This window comes from Glandiceps talaboti, chromosome 3, assembly GCF_964340395.1.
Source record: "Glandiceps talaboti chromosome 3, keGlaTala1.1, whole genome shotgun sequence".
In the NCBI taxonomy this organism is placed as follows: Eukaryota; Metazoa; Hemichordata; class Enteropneusta; family Spengelidae; genus Glandiceps; species Glandiceps talaboti.
This window is the reverse complement of record NC_135551.1, coordinates 26789521-26806264: the sequence shown is the minus strand read 5'-3', so window position 1 is coordinate 26806264 and position 16744 is coordinate 26789521. Positions and strand designations below refer to the sequence as shown.

Sequence of the window (16744 nt, the reverse complement as noted above, 5' to 3'; positions counted from 1 at the left end):
CCGGCGGCTTGGTCTGTGTTCAGTGGTTGACCTGTGTGCCCAGCGACTGTCACATACTTGTTAATCCTTCACAGTGCTCGAATATTAATAACTCTGTAGTATCACAGACTGTGGTAGTATCAAGTACATATATGACGACCAATTTTAAGTCACAATGAGGCCGAAGTGCATTGCAAGTATAGTATACAGTAATACACAGTACTAGTACAGTACGTGTGTCACCGACCTATCAGCGCGCCACCAACGACCTCCTCGTGTAGAATCTATGCTGATATGGGGCATGATGCTTTTGCACAAAGATGGACACAATTCAATTCTAGACTAACAATAACAGAGACATAACACACACAGTATCTTTTACCCAATCACACTGACAAGTGATAAAAGCATTGTTTCTTTATCAAAACAGGCTTGTGCTGAAAAAAAAATTGCACATGGACTTGATAATTTTAATGGTTTACTTTCAAAACGATTACTATGGTAACTTGTCTACTTCAACGCAATAATTCCCACTGTGCACGGCACCTATACAATTGCTTCTTTTACATTTTTGAAGTCGTCCGTGTGTGTGTGTGTGTGGAAACAACACCATGCACATGTCCCATGAGTCAAACACCAAGGTAACATCAATTCTTCTGTAAATTGTATCTTGGGCTGTTCTTTATTATCTTGCCCGTACTGCATGTGCTGGGTGATAACATGTACCTCAACTAAATCCATGATTACCGGTTCATCTTTTGCTATTTTAAGTCTTACATATTGCATTGTAGATACATACACAATTAGTTTGACATGTGACGTCACAAATAAGTGAGTATTCACAGATAGGATTACACCAGGCAGGGAGCACGAAACAAGAGATCTAGAATTTGAAGATTTTTGTTGAGAATAAATAAAACCCATCACTGTTGTTATCTTTGTAATAGGGCCCATCATTTTCCAGTTGCTAAGGGCATGGTTAATCACGATTGCTAGGTATATTTATGTCAATACGTCATGAAGTACATCTGCAGGTGGAAACCTTGAGAAACATCCCTACCAAATTTCAGTCATCTGCCGGATAGTTTTCAAGTTTTTAAAATTGCAAGTTTAGTCCTAATTTGCATATCAATGAGACTAGGCCATCTTGTGTGGAACAAGTCTCAATATACACTCCTATAAATGCCTCAATCACATTTCAGATTGAACTGCTGAGCAATTTTTAGGTAACATGTTTGACCAAACGTTCTATTCCTAGAACTAATTTACATATACACATATACATACATATAATATATATTATTTCAGAGCATGTTTGTGTTCTTTTTGGTGTGTGTGATTCTTTGATCTTTCTATGCATACTTTACTGTCTATTTGAACTTCATATGGTATATAGTTCTGTTTTTTCAGGACACATCTATACATTAGGTAGTTAACCCACATTTAACTGGTTTGTCAAAGAATTGTTATTCAAAATATCAAGGATTATACTGATTGATAATAAGGACTGCATTACTTGTTACTTTTGCACTCCTACATACACATAGATACATACATAAATACATACATACATACACACATACATACATACATACACACATACATACATACATAAATACATACATACACACACACACATACATAAATACATACATACGTACATACATACATACATACATACATACACACACATACATACATACATACATACATACATACATACATACATACATACACACATACATACATACACAATTTACAACACCTATAGCACTATACTGAACCTTACAGTTCGACATCAGTTGTGCTAAACTTCTTGTTTTATTAACCAAAATAATCATCAAATTCTAGATAACATGCTCGCTGCTCTCAATGCATACACATTTGTGTATCACGTATGCCATGTATAACTAAAATAAGAACTAATTTAAAGTCACATGGAAGACTACGTAATTATTACTGGTGTAAAATTGTTTTAAAATTTCCACTGAAAGGAACTTCTTTATTCCACAGTAGACATATTAAAACATTGCATCCATCCTCAAAAAGAATAATACTGTTGTGTGTAGATTGGCAACAGCAAATATTGGCAACAACTAAGGTATCTATTGTTTATTTACCAAAACTATACAAAATAAACGACAACAACGATGGTAGTACAACTTTCATATACACAATAACCTGGCAGTAAAGATGGGATAGTTTACTGGATATATTTGGTTTGCTATGTAATTTTATTTTCTACTGAACTATGGTAGATACATTTAATATGACTGCTATCTAGTTGTGTTCACAGAAAGAACAAGCACCATTGGATCCAACTGCAAGAGACTGAGGGTGTAAATCACCCTGGTTACATCTTGTGCTCGGTTCAAGTGACCACTGATTTGTAAGCACATCTGTACATTTGATTGTGAGAATAAAACTACCATAAAATTACCACATTTCAAGTTTAATGTTATATACCATGCGTCTTATGTTATTCAGAAAATTTCCATTCTGATCTTTATACTAATTTTATATACATGGTGCAGAGAGTTAACAATGATGTCAGTTTTACTAGCTGATTCCCTAAATCCATAATTTTATTTCCTGTCTGTTCAAATCCAGGATTGCCATCCTGGAAACAGTTTACACAGATTTTTAGGATCTCTGGCTTCTTGAATCAGTCTATTGATTTGTCCACTAACACTGACAACAACACCCTCCTCAACACCTTTCAGTTTCTGCTGTAGTCTCAGCAACACTCTTTCCGCCATCTTGTTAGATTCTTCTGTGTTAGTTTCATTACTGTCCCCAGCACCATCAAGGAGGTCTCGCTCACCAGCAGTTGTAATGTTGAGTTCTGATACGTCAGGGTCAGCTTTGGTTTGTTGTAGTTGTATAGCTTTTATAGGGGATAGTGTCCATACATACAAAGGATCATAGAGGAGTACCTACAGACACAATGTACATCAAATGTTAGTTTTATAAATACAGCCAATTTCAAGTGACCATACACTGGCCATGTTTGATACAACCAGTGCACAGAAACTAATAAGAAACTGCATATTCTACAGCAAGATAGCAACATCAGATTTTAATCAGATTGCCCTTATCTTACAATGGTAAGTAAACAACATCCCCTCTACAATGGTAAGTAAGTACCACCACAGTGGTAACTAAACAATATTCCCTCTACAATGGTAAGTAAACAAACATACCACCACAGTGGTAAGTAAACAACATTCCCTCTACAATGGTAAGTAAACAAACGTACCACCACAGTGGTAAGTAAACAACCTTACCTCGACAAAGGCAAGTAAACAAACATACCACCACAGTGGTAAGTAAACAACATTCCCTCTACAATGGTAACTAAACAAACGTACCACCACAGTGGTAAGTAAACAACCTTACCTTGACAATGGTAAGTAAACAAATGTACCACCACAGTGGTAAGTAAACAATATTCCCTCTACAATGGTAAGTAAACAAACGTACCACCACAGTGGTAAGTAAACAACCTTACCTCTACAATGGTAAGTAAACAAACGTACCACCACAGTGGTAAGTAAACAACCTTACCTCTACAATGGTAAGTAAACAAACGTACCACCACAGTGGTAAGTAAACAACCTTACCTCTACAATGGTAAGTAAACAAACGTACCACCACAGTGGTAAGTAAACAACCTTACCTCTACAATGGTAAGTAAACAAATGTACCACCACAGTGGTAAGTAAACAACCTTACCTCTACAATGGTAAGTAAACAAACGTACCACCACAGTGGTAAGTAAACAACCTTACCTCTACAATGGTAAGTAAACAAACGTACCACCACAGTGGTAAGTAAACAACCTTACCTCTACAATGGTAAGTAAATAAACATACCATTACAATGATAAGTAAATAACTTACCTCTACAATGGTAAGCAAAGCTTCCTGGTTATTGTGCATCACTTCCATAGTCTTCTCACAACATCTGAATGAGTCAATGGACAAAGTACTTTTAATAACAATAAAATTTATACTGTCATTCTCTATTTGATTTATTTAATCTTTTTTTGATTTCCCATAAGCCTGCACACCCCTGTTGTCTGAACATCTTGCACAATTCCTATCATTTTCCATTAGATGGGTCAAACCATTATAGATAGAGAGGGAATTAGACAAGTGTCAAATCATTGGTCCAGAATAATTATCCATTCACATGTAAACTATATACAATAGTATACAAATAGTTTTATACATTTTCTATAATAATATCATGCCAGGGTTTTTACACTGAATGAGTTGCTCTCAAATCCAATGAGATATATATTCCAAATACTGAATTTTAGACAAAACCAATATCACGATGACACCTTATATTGTAATAAATACATTGTTATACCTTCTGAATACACCTTCAACTTCTGCCACTCCCATACCATCAACTATATCCCTAGTTAATCGGAATGGTACAGTTTCTGGTGTTGGAAGTATTCTACCTTGTTCAAAGGCAACACCTACAATACAACAATACAATACAATGTAAGACAATGTATTACACAATGAAACACAATGAAATACAATACAATACAATGCAATTCTAGCTAATTTGAATGGTACAGCTTCTGGACTTGAAAGTATTCTTACTATCTTTTTCAAAGGTAATATGTTTATTTCATTTTCCTCACTTGATATGTAAATTTTTTTTTTGACCTCTGGCAAATAAATAATATATATGTACAATACAACACAATACAATACAACACAATACAATACAACACAATACAAGAAAACACAACACAACACAACACAACACAACACAACACAACACAACACAATACAATACAGTTCTGGTTAATTGAAAGGGTACAGTTTCTAGAGTATTTTATGCTGTATTGATGAAAGGTAACACGTCATATACATACTCTCAATATGTATGCAATTTGCACCTGTACGGAGCCTCTTTCCAGTGTATGGTGAACTCTACGGTATGGAGTTGTGATGACGACAATGAGATCAAAGACTTCTACTTACCTAGATCAATGTGAACTAACTCAGCTGTATTACAATCAATGAGTATATTTTGTACATGACGATCACCAAGTCCAACTACATAACCAACTGAAAGAAGATGATTTAAAACTTAATATAAGAATAGTCGTACAGTGTAATATTTACAGAAATTTGCTGCTTCCGATAAACATACATAATAATATCAGAACAGCAGACTGAGTGAGTTCCAGTGTGGGTACTAAGGGGTATTTGCACTCTTGCTTGCAATTAGAGTTTTCTGTTGGCCACAGATAACACTGCAAGCACTCATGCAAATAAATTCGGGTCTGCCACTCTTGCACTCATGTGTCATGGGGTTCTGTCATATTACTGCATTTTCTCTGCATCTTGGCAGATATATTGAAAATGATTTTGAGATGCTGACTAAATCTGTATAAAATTACACACCAATAGAACTTGTAGCAACACTCCTTGTATAAGCTAGTCTCCTTTCAAACCAAACTGCAGGGTCTTGGAAATTTTCCAGGAAGAAATGTCGGAATACTGGATGGAATCGATCACAGACATTCCTGTAAGTTTGGTTCTTGTCAGTAACCTGTCCCTTATCATGTGCTGCCTGCCAACAAAAGAGAATTTGGAAAGTTTTAACATTTAACATTCACTTGGTTTACTGAAACTGATTTGTATTGATTAAAGAAATCACTATATAAAGATGTCTTTTAATATATGTATAAACTACATCTATCTAATGTGCATTTTCTTGTTAAGATATCCATTGTACCTTTTGTCAGTGGATTATCAGAACTGATAGAAAAATTTTCAACATACCCTCAGCCCAAAACATGCCTAAGTTTATCCAAACATCATAAAATTCTTACATGTAAATACACAATTTTCTGATTCATACTTCGATACACATATCACACCGTGTACCCTGTCTCCAAGCATCCCATAATATTTTATTAATACAAAGATATATGACATACTTTTCATTTGAATCTGCTACTTTAAAATAGTACATTGTTTGAAGGCAGTCAACGATACAGTCAGACAAGAAAAAGACTAATCATTATAGGACTGCAGTTAATCAGCTTCAATTTTAGACCAGTTTCACACCTTAGTGGTCTTTTTTCAAGGAATTTTTAACCGTTATCAGACTTACATTCATTCTCCTTCTACAATCCCATGGTGACAGCTGACGTGGGTTGTATCGTTGATGTGCGCCCTCGTTAGTTCGTTGGTTTCCAATCAGATATTCACCAAGTGGTATAGTACCCTCACACCATTCTAGAATACCACTTCGCTGTGACAGTGGAATCACCTAGTGTGTAATTTTTAACAAAAAGATGCATCATATTGGTGGGATGTCACATATTAATTACATATCATATAGCATGTTTGTTTTCAAAATTAGTATTAAAATATAAGTACAAAATATAACTTCTGGAGCTGTAGTTGTCTCTCTCTCTTTTTTTTTTTTTTTTTTTTTTTTTTTTACATCCGTTTATTATATCAATAATATCCAAAAAAACAAGACAAGTTTCACCTCATCACAATTTCATATCAAGGAAACCCTAATTGTGATGGAAACTTTGAACCAATTTGAACCAATTTGAAATTGAATTTATTAGGTAAAAATTTATACAAGTATATATTAAAATACAAGGTATAAAAAAATCACAGAAGATAACACATAAAAGTACTTTTAAAAACACTTAATATTTCAAATGTGGTCCTTGAAAATTGCCATGGCTTTATGTAGTCCCCTTTAACCATTAAGCATCAATTATACCCCAATTATAAATACACAGTGCATACACTAGACATTGCTCAATGCAAGACTAAGTACAATTACCTTAAAATTATTGCAAAATTTAGTCTCTCTGTACAAATCTGTTAGATTTCTTGCTTGATATTATACAACAAAATATTAGACTACTTGCCTTGTATCTTCGTACTGTAAGCTTTCTCTTCCTGGTTTCTGGGTCTTTCTGTAATAGTTTATTGACCAATCCAAACATCTGTTGCATGACTGCATCTTGTCTGAGATCATCACGGCCCTGAAACACAAATGTTTATTGGTTAAAGGGTCTGTCTGTAATAGTTTATTCACCAATCCAAACATCTGTTGCATGACTGCATCTTGTCTGAGATCATCACGGCCCTGAAACACAAATGTTCATTGGTTAAATGTGGTAAAAAGGTCTTTCTGTAATAATTTATGCACCAATCCAAACATCTGTTGCATGACTGCATCTTGTCTGAGATGACAAATGTTTATTGGTTAAAATATTACTGCCAACATGATAATAATTAATATTCAAATCACTCAACTACATTACAGAAACAATGATTGGTTATTCATTTACCTAATAACACAAACAGTGATTGGCTACTTAAAATTCAACACACTCAGTGACTGAACGTATCTTTGATGAGAAACCTGTATAATGTTATATGCATTCCAATCATTGGGGAACTTGCAATGGCTTTATGTTGTCTCCTGGACTTATACACCTCTAAATACTAACCTTGACAAGTTGTTTCTTCTTAGTCCCATCCGATGCGATGCAAGTGATAATCTTGGGTAGATTTATACCACCTGCTAGTCTAAATGTTGGTTCAAATCCCTTGATGTATACAATGTTGTCATAGCAACACTGTGGATCTACTGGTATTTCTGTAGTTGGCATGGCAACATGTTTCAAATCTTTTAATTTTGGTAACTTTAATTCCGATGGTAGGTTAATTGGTCCTGCAAATCGAAGAGTAGAAGTATCACTACCAGTCAATTGGATTTGTGTATTATATTGATGGTGTAAAATTTCCTATGGGGCTAATTTAATACAGTGTATGATTTGCGGGCTTTGTTATAACTAATGTATATCTACAGTGGGAGATGTATAATACATGTATCTATCATTACTAAAATATCAAATCTTTTTGTCACTAATAGGAACATATCTATAGTTCTGTATGAGATTTTGTCTTTGATACATGATTTATGCATTCAAACTGAGTTCTTGAACAACAGAATCTCAGTTGAAAAAAATAACCAAAAGAAAAAAAAACAACTCCCAAACAATATCCGATAATAAAGATCATCACTAATGATATTAAAGTTCGTACACATTTTTGGTAAAGTATCTTTATACTAGTATGAATTTCAAAGTAAATGACTACTCACTTGTTTCTTTCTTGTACTGGTCCACATTGAAGTAAGCTAACTGAATGTAAGCATCACACAGTCTCTCCATTGCTGTGATTATAACACCCCTTTGGTTCTGTAGTCTACCTAACATGTTCTTGGCTGCTTGCATCCGATCCTAAAAACAGGAACCAAATTTTCTCGGAAATAATACTGATATTTTAAACAACAACACATTGTACATCACACAAGTGAGGTTATTGTCATATCAATTTCTGGCAACCAAAAAAGCAGGTTCTCACAGCCAATATTTTGATGATACCCTTCTGGTGTAAGTCTTTTGTTATTCGTCATTTTCAATCATTATGTAACTTCATGTTTGGACAAAAATGATGGATTTTAATCAGCCCCTTTCCTTTGCCTTGAGTTGATCATTCCAATTAAATGTATGAGGTAAAGATTACACTGGGGCGTTTAATGTGGTGCATTGATCACTCAGAGTACATTACTCTAAACTTTTTCCACACTGTTTATTGCTGGTACATTGTACATGTACTTCATTAAAAGTACTATACTCATAGTCTAAGTGTGGTTAGTTTTGGCCCTACCTCATTGGTTGAACTAGATGTACTTTTAGTTGTAGCAAGTTTACTAGATTTCTTTGGTTTAGGGTTCAACATTACATCATCTTTATTAGCATTACTCAATGCCAGGATCACAAACAATGTGTGATGGGGATGGTCCAGAGTTGTTCTTTCTATCAACTGAAAAAAGAAATGAAAACTACGATAAATATCAAATTCTTGTTGGCTTGTAATGAATGAAGTAACATGTATACATCAGTTTCACTATTTTAGAGTCAATAATTGTTTATTTTATCCATACTAGAACAAACTGAACATTGATATTTTTTGACAACAGTAACTTATTTAAATCTGACATGAATCTGCAGATAAACTCATTTTAATGATTGAGGTATACTTAAAGTGTGCTCTTTATCTTGTGAGAGATTTAATTCTTTATCTTATGGTGATGTGAGTTTCAATGTCTCTATCTTATGGTGTCATCTAGTGGGATGTCATGGCCCATATTAATTATTGAGTAAAGACACACCTTTGGTGTTTTGTAGTATCATAAGTATAATAACATTTGCATACTAGTTTTACCTGATTGAGAGTAGGATGGAAACTGTCATCATCATGTTGTCTGGTTGTCATTCTGGCAGCTAGTTGGTACATCAAAGGCAAAAACTTTCTACTCTGTATTCTGGGTAGACCAGTCTAAAAATTAATAATGAAATTGAAAATCTTAGAGTGAAATCCACCCTGTGTAAATTCATTATTGTGTAACAATCACTGTTGTCTTTACTTGGTAACCCTACCGATACGATGAAAAATGCTCCCTACCCCTGGAAAACCCTGGAAAATGATCATGATCGATTAATATTGACGATCGACATGTCTGTGCTTGAGCCACCCATTCATATGATTTACTATACTGAGTCTCGTAATTGTGAAATGGCGATAATATATTCAAAGTCTTTCACCTCCATGGTGAATCACGCTGATTAAACCCAGACAGTCAACCGATTGTTCCACGAGAAACTTTGCCCACAGACCGTGCCTATGCATAGTTGAATGGGCGCTGCAATGTTTGTTTCGATCTTGACTATTGCTACTCCGAGTCCAGTCGTCCAGGGTTTTCCAGGGAGGGTTTGAAATTCCAGGGTTTTCCAGGACCGTGCGAACCCTGTCTGAATAACCTCCATTCTTACATGTACCTGTAATTTACGATGAACCTCCATTCCCACATACCTGTAATTTCTTGTTAACTTCGTCATCACTATCATTTTCAAACCACAGCGATATAAGTCTAAAGACCCTCATATCATGGAAATCACCAATCTCCAGACATCTCATATAATTGTCTATGGCAGTGTCTAAGAAGGTATTCTTGTCTAATTTCAGGTTCTCCATCTCTTGTTCATCTATTTGCTGCTGCTTGGCTAAGATCAGCGTGTATTTGCTGAGAGAGAACAGGATTTGAGAGAACAGAATTTGAATGAATTTGAACAGAATTTGAATGGCAATCTTGGCTAAAATCAGGGTTTACATGATGTGAAAGAACAAAATCTAAAATGACACACTTGACCAAGATCAGGGTTTACATCCTGGGAGAGAACAGAATTTGAAATGACAATCTTGGCTACTAAAGATCAGTATAAATTCTTTTTTTTTTTACATTCGAAGAGAATGTCAGTTTTTTTTGGTGACAGTGTATTTACTCATTAGTTTTGGTGTAAAAGAATTGCTAGCATTGACTTGAATGTCATAGATGTTCTAACAAGGAATGAAAATAATAAATACTATATATTTTAACATTTTGATAACTAAAACTGGACTATACCACGGTATTGGACCAGGTATTAATATTTCATACAGCTAATTTCCTGGAATAAATTATCCAGGCATTTCACTCAAACAGGTATTTCATTGGTTGTTAGCTGTCATGTGACCATGTTGACAGACCTAAAATTGTTCATGTGTATATTAAAATATAATTCTTTTCCTGAATCACATCATTCAATATTCGACATAATATTGTTTTCATTCAAACATCATACCTTCTTCCTTTCATTCTTTCTATCTTAGTAAGTTCCGCTGATGTTTTTCTCATTAAAGCCTGCTTAGATTCAAATGTAGGTGACTTCATATAGTTCACAATAGTCTGGTATTGTAAATCTGCAAATCTTGCCAAAGCTAGGTAGGCTTCCATAGCTTCTTGACTGCTATCTTCCACTGCCTCATACAGATTGACCGCCTAGGATTTCAAAATTATACAGAATTTTAGCGACTGATATTACCTTTTTTTCTTCTACTAAAAGCACCTTATAAACATTGTTTGTCTGCATTACTTAGCAAATGAGATAAGTAAGATATACCACATACAAGCCAAGTTGAACGTAAGTTGAACATATTCGAACAAAATATGGACTTTATACCCCAGTTGTTCTGCATCACATCAACTTTTAAAGTTGTCTTTATTTTTCCCAATTTTTTAATAAACTTTGCTTGAGGAGGTATAATTGTATCATTCCCAACGTTTTTCTTCATTCAGCCGGATTTACTCATGACCTGAGGACTTGTCTCACGACAGCCAGTGACAAGGTGCCTTAGATCACTCCCATTTTCCTTTGCTGAATGAAGAAAAATATTTGGGGAATAAGTTATATACTTCTTAATTTCCATGATTATATTTGGTATTTTTTACAGAATAAACAGGACACAGTAGTATCTTTTGATCGTACCTTCTCCAAGTAGATGGACATGATTGTATTAGGACTCTCAGAGTGAGTTTCAGCTAGCCAGTTGCCATGGATACCAAGAGCATGTGCATACAAGCGTGTCAGAGATCTGCTTCTGGTGTAAACCTGTGAAAATGAAAATTTACAGCAAATGATATCATTGTCATATTGCATATACTTTATTTTATGTTTTATCTGAATCAATCTGTTCGAGATATCTGGATTATATTCCAGTTACTGAAGTTCCAGCCATTTTGTAAGTAATTATCACAAGAGGGCCAATGATCGTACTAGTGGGCATGTTTTGATTACTAGTTATATAGTCACTACTAAAACAGTAAAGTTGAGAACCGAGGAAAAGAGTGGCAACTTTGTGCCTGCATTCTCTACACTGCAATTATTGTTGCCCTCACTTTCTGGCCCCAAAAGCAGCTTGCTCTTAGTGGCCATACCATGCAATTTGTTATCCCTCTGATAACCAGAATATAGCATTTCTTTGTGTTCTTACCTTAGCTAGTTTATCAGTCACTTGTTTCATTGTATGTTTAGCCGTGTCTTGTTCACCTCTGGCCCAGTACATCTTGGCTTCTTCTAATCTCCATGACCATGATACTTCACTTTCACTCATGGTACCATACTGATCAAGTTGCTTCAGTGAGAAAATAGCCCTTTCTGCAGCCTTGGAAACCAAATGACGGGAAAATGTCAATATTTTGTAACAGAATTCAGGTATAACAATTTTACTAGTTAAAAATAAGGCGAGTGATTTTAATTCTCAAAGAAATGAATGGTACATTTCTTGCATCAAGGTAGAATCTATAACAGAAATGATGGTATTGGCACACAGATTCTATATCATTTCACAGTAATATCAAATCATAAATGATATTATTTACATAAAAGAATGTGGAGCCTGTGAAGCCCATTGGAATGCTATCAACCAGAAATGAGATATCAAACTTCATCTAACATTATTTCTTTGGGCTTCATGCGTGTACATAATCTGAAGGTAATCGTGATGGGTACCCCCACAGTCACACATCGGTTAACCTGATGAAGGCAGAGTGAAACTTACAGTCTAGTGCGTACAGTGAGATTCACAATTAGTGTATATATCACAACACCACTCGAATAATATTTAAATTCAACAAGGTATGAGAACTGATTCATCGTATGATTTCTATACCTGGTGTCTGTTAGCTTTCCTTGCTATCTGGGCTGTATACTGTAAATGTTGCATCAACCATTCTAGTACAAGTTTACCATCTCTGTTGTCTCGTTTCTGGTCATTTTCTAGCAGTAGTTGAAGTAACACACCTCTTAGTGTTAACACTGGTTCTAAGAATTCATAGTCATTCTGTGATAGTATTGAAGACTGGGTATTCCACTTGGATTGGACAAGTTCATAGTTTATAGAATTCCTACAAAATAGATACAAACGACTGTAGAAATATTACCCTGGTAGCTGAGCCTTTGGTTTTCTATGATAGACATAAACTAAAACTATTGTCGCAGTAATAAGCTAATGAATGGATGTTGGTATATTAATAGTCTCAGTAGGGAGGCGTCTCTGAAAACTAATATATTTAGAGTTCCATGAACTTGCAGTGCTGTTTTGGGACTTCCGATGTTTATACTTTGTTGATCACAGGGTCATAAAACAGAGGAACCACTATCACCCAATTGTGTAATCTACCACATGGAAGAACAACAGACTTAGTTTGCATCTATCTTTAGTAAGCAAAGGCTGGATTACCAGTGTCGTAACTGCAGTAAATGAGAACAAAAACTGACTTGATTAATTAGGCTACTTTTATATCTTAGCTTACCAATGATAATATGGGAGACACTTGATCGACATTCATATGTATGACACCTTTAGAGATAAGAGGCAAAATGTGCATTTTTATCATAAATATGGCCTCCATTTTGTCATAAAGGTCAATGTCACAAAATTAAATGACGTGCATGGTTTAGTTGAACTTGAGTAATTCATTACTGGGACAAGCCATTAAAGAAGCAAGTCCACTTGTTATCAAAGAGTACCAATATTTACACATGTGATGATGGGCTCTTACATAACACAAGTAAACAGTGTAGTTCACAGCGTAAGATCATTTCTAAGGAGTGGGTCAATTGAGGCAAACCTTATCTCCGTCTTATATCAGTTGTTATCAATTTATTAGGCTATTATAAGTAACACTACAAACAGCTTTAGAGATGCAAACAACTTTTATGACACCCGTTTTCGTCAGGCAAGCCCGCGGGTTTGTTGCACTTGGACCGTTAATGGCTTGTGAATGTCATGTGGTGTCAGAGATGGATGGACGCACACATGCACATGGACAGATATCGGATATCATCATATCCCTATAGCCCCTTGGTTTAATAAACTCATACTTACTTTAGAATCAAAGAACTGAAGTCTTCCAAGTCTACCAAACTCTGTAACTGACTCAAAGTAAAGTAGATATTTCTGATACTTTCCAAACTTGCATCATTCAAACTCAGGATAACTTCTTGTCTGGCCTGACTAATACAGTCTTGTAAGATGCTAGGTTCTTTGTCTCTCAAAGCACATAGACTGGTGTATAAAGATTGGTTGTACCCATGAGGACTGCCAGAATCAAGGGATCTGTAGAAAAAAGTTTGACGTATTAGTAAAATTTACAACAAATATCATGAAACCTGAAACAAATCATTGTCTGGCTCAAAAAAAATCAGATCAATATTGCTACATTTTATCATCTGGCTAGATTTAATTCTTACCAACATTGCTACATTTTATTGTCTGCCAAGACAAATATCTCAGAGACGTTGCTATCTTATCATCTGGCATGACAAGAATTGAAATACATTGTTACATTTTAGTCAATTGAAATGTCTTGAAAAATATCAGAATGAACACGCCAATGTTAGGTTTACTGTCGGTGACAATTACAATGTTGGCAAGATTTCTGTTTTGCTAGATGATGATATATAGCAATGTTAGTAAGATTTTTGTCCAGCCATGCAACATTTTTTTTCAGGTTTTATGATTTCCATAGTAGTGTGATTTGAATTTACATCTCAAATACTGTCTATGTACACTGTGAGTAGAAAGTCAAAGGTGAAACATACCAAAATATTTCATTTTACCTGGTATTTCACAAATTATTTCATACATTGCAGCTATCTTTATTAAAAGTTATTAAAATACAATCAGATTATCGAGCACACTTCCAACATTTCCAATATTTATAACTATGTGGATTTTATTCCCAACACTAGTGAAGCCAAAAGATTTCCCAAATAAGAACTCAAAAATCGAGTCAGCTGACCAGAGCGCCACCTAGAGGTCAGTTTTATCTAGTGAACATGATGGTATTTATTTTAAATCCTTGTTAACTTGATGATGCATGGTTTGTGAAGTTAATGTGTTTAAAAACATTTACATGAGATATAGTATTCAATATAACTTTTGTTCCAAAAACAACTTGAAAATGAATACACACTTCAGTCTTTGTCAACAGATTGACCCACTATTCAGTACATGTGACCTTATGGACATGTGAGCCTAATAAGGGTTCATATGTGCCTGGTAGTTTATATCGCCTTCCGTTTCTGTTCAATGATGGTTTTAAGTGCCTGGATGTAGATGTCTTCTTTCACTCCCATTCAAATATCTAGTATCAGTGTCAAGAATATTTACATTGTTTTTAGGTCATAAGGTCATGTGTACTGAATCTGTTGACAAAAACTGCAGTGTGCAGTTGAAAATTTCAGGGAAAATTTTTAAGTTGTGTTTGAATTGAATACTATGGTTTACCAACACAGATGAATTTCCATTTGAAGTTACATGAGATATGTTAAAACCACTCAGTTTTCAATGTCAGATGATTTATGGGGGTAATGAAATGTTTTCCCATTGCAGTTATGCTGCTATTTACTGAATTTGAGGTTAATATGTTACTTTCTAATCCAGTACACGAGGCTTGCTTATTGTATATGTTTTACGTCCATCTAACTGTCCATAATACTCACTATGAATTTAGAGCCAGCTAATCAATGTATTTCATCTCTTTGATATAATGATAAGTGCAAGTAGGTCAACAAGAAACTTCTCAGCCTGGGTAAATATATATTACCCCTTTGTTCTCGCTGACATTTTCCAAGAACTAATTAACATTTTTCAGGAATCTGTATGTCCTCGGGTCATACTTTTTGTTGTTGCTGTCACACTTGTGTTGATTCCCATCCCACATGCTCTGAAATATTTTATTGTGTTTTGTTTCAGCATCGTAAAAGTATTATGGGTAATGCAAATCTTGACCCCTGACGTAACTTCCTTACAGGTGAACAAAATGGCGACTGAAAGAGGCATTGGAAATGTCCTATGTGGAGAGAGTTCATTACAGGTAAATCAAATATTGAATGTACTAATTCTATACTGCATGTCTACAAATGAGGAAGTATGGTGCATGGCTTTGTTCTACAGTATCTATTCGGTGATATTTGTACATTGTGTTTGGACGTCACAATGAACGACTAGATAAAAATAGGTACCTGTCAGATCAAATAAACACCATCTAAAACATTGCAAATGTTCATGTGTACTGTCATTAATTAAACCTTTAATGTCCTGAAATGTATTTTACATTACTTTTAAACATTAAAGTTGGAATTTTTACAAATCTTGGTTATTTGTACTAAATTAAACTACATATTAACTGCAGACTAATGTTTGGCATTTCCAAACCCTCTAACTCTTAACTATCCATTTTGAGGATGAAAATAGTGCCAATGGAGTTGCAGCACAAATGTATTTGGCTGTTGCTATTGTCGTGGTCTTATTGCTAGGCATACATTTTTGGAATTTTTATTTACTTGCCTACCCTTTCCAGTTTCCATCTTTGAAATATAAACCATCATTTAGCTGTTGTTATTGTCATGGTTGCTAGGACCAGTTTCGTCAATATGTTCTGAATAACTCCAGAACAACACTTCAAGAAACATGCCCAACAAGTTTCAGCCCCATTCCCTGTGTAGTTTGCAATATATACTAGAGTACCAAATAAGATGAACACTTTGCTTGGAACACATCCTTTTATGAGCCAGGCAACATTAGAAGTAATTGATATGAGATTATTGTCAAAGCTGACCACTCATCCCACTGAGTGACGACACATAGCAGTACACGCTCAGTACTTTAACAAAGTTACACTTCAAATTCGATGAGTTTTTAGGTTTTTTACCAGAAAGTTAATCTTGTTATCTACAGCCCTGTTACATAACCGAGTACTCTTACCTATTAGTATTATCATGTTAATAACAACATTCACTATT

The 16744-nt window shown here is 34.9% G+C and overlaps 2 protein-coding genes across 2 annotated transcripts in view; both read right to left on the bottom strand.

The window, feature by feature from the left end:
- Nucleotides 1–1842: 1842 nt before the first annotated feature.
- Nucleotides 1843–12032, bottom strand: LOC144432589 (serine-protein kinase ATM-like). The gene is made up of 15 exons (XM_078120835.1): nucleotides 11928–12032; nucleotides 11423–11545; nucleotides 10739–10935; nucleotides 9930–10140; nucleotides 9282–9395; nucleotides 8724–8879; nucleotides 8155–8293; nucleotides 7499–7722; nucleotides 6911–7027; nucleotides 6130–6288; nucleotides 5415–5583; nucleotides 4989–5075; nucleotides 4357–4471; nucleotides 3882–3945; nucleotides 1843–2915 (listed from the first exon to the last, which is right to left on the bottom strand). Exons 1-15 carry the CDS (start codon nucleotides 11997–11999, stop codon nucleotides 2580–2582), a joined length of 2283 nt encoding a protein of 760 aa, XP_077976961.1. The 5' UTR covers nucleotides 12000–12032; the 3' UTR covers nucleotides 1843–2579.
- The window catches only part of LOC144433305 (serine-protein kinase ATM-like), a 43067-nt gene continuing 38333 nt past the window's right edge, over nucleotides 12011–16744 (bottom strand). Inside the window, exons 12-15 of the mRNA XM_078121612.1 lie at nucleotides 13824–14054; nucleotides 12606–12840; nucleotides 12053–12098; nucleotides 12011–12015 (exon numbers count right to left, since the gene is read on the bottom strand). Coding sequence (XP_077977738.1) covers nucleotides 12011–12015; nucleotides 12053–12098; nucleotides 12606–12840; nucleotides 13824–14054 — 517 coding nt within the window. The remainder of the gene's footprint in view (nucleotides 12016–12052; nucleotides 12099–12605; nucleotides 12841–13823; nucleotides 14055–16744) is intronic.

What these genes read in the sequence shown, in the direction of transcription:
- LOC144432589 (XM_078120835.1), bottom strand. Translation starts at nt 11,999, where the DNA reads ATGTACTGGGCCAGAGGTGAACAAGACACGGCTAAACATACAATGAAA. An exon ending in TGTTGCTACAAGTTCTATTG is followed by an intron (nt 5,076 to 5,414) that starts GTGTGTAATTTT and finishes ATCTTCTTTCAG; the next exon opens with TTGGTTATGTAGTTGGACTT. An exon ending in CTTTGCTTACCATTGTAGAG is followed by an intron (nt 2,916 to 3,881) that starts GTAAGTTATTTA and finishes TTGTGTCTGTAG; the next exon opens with GTACTCCTCTATGATCCTTT.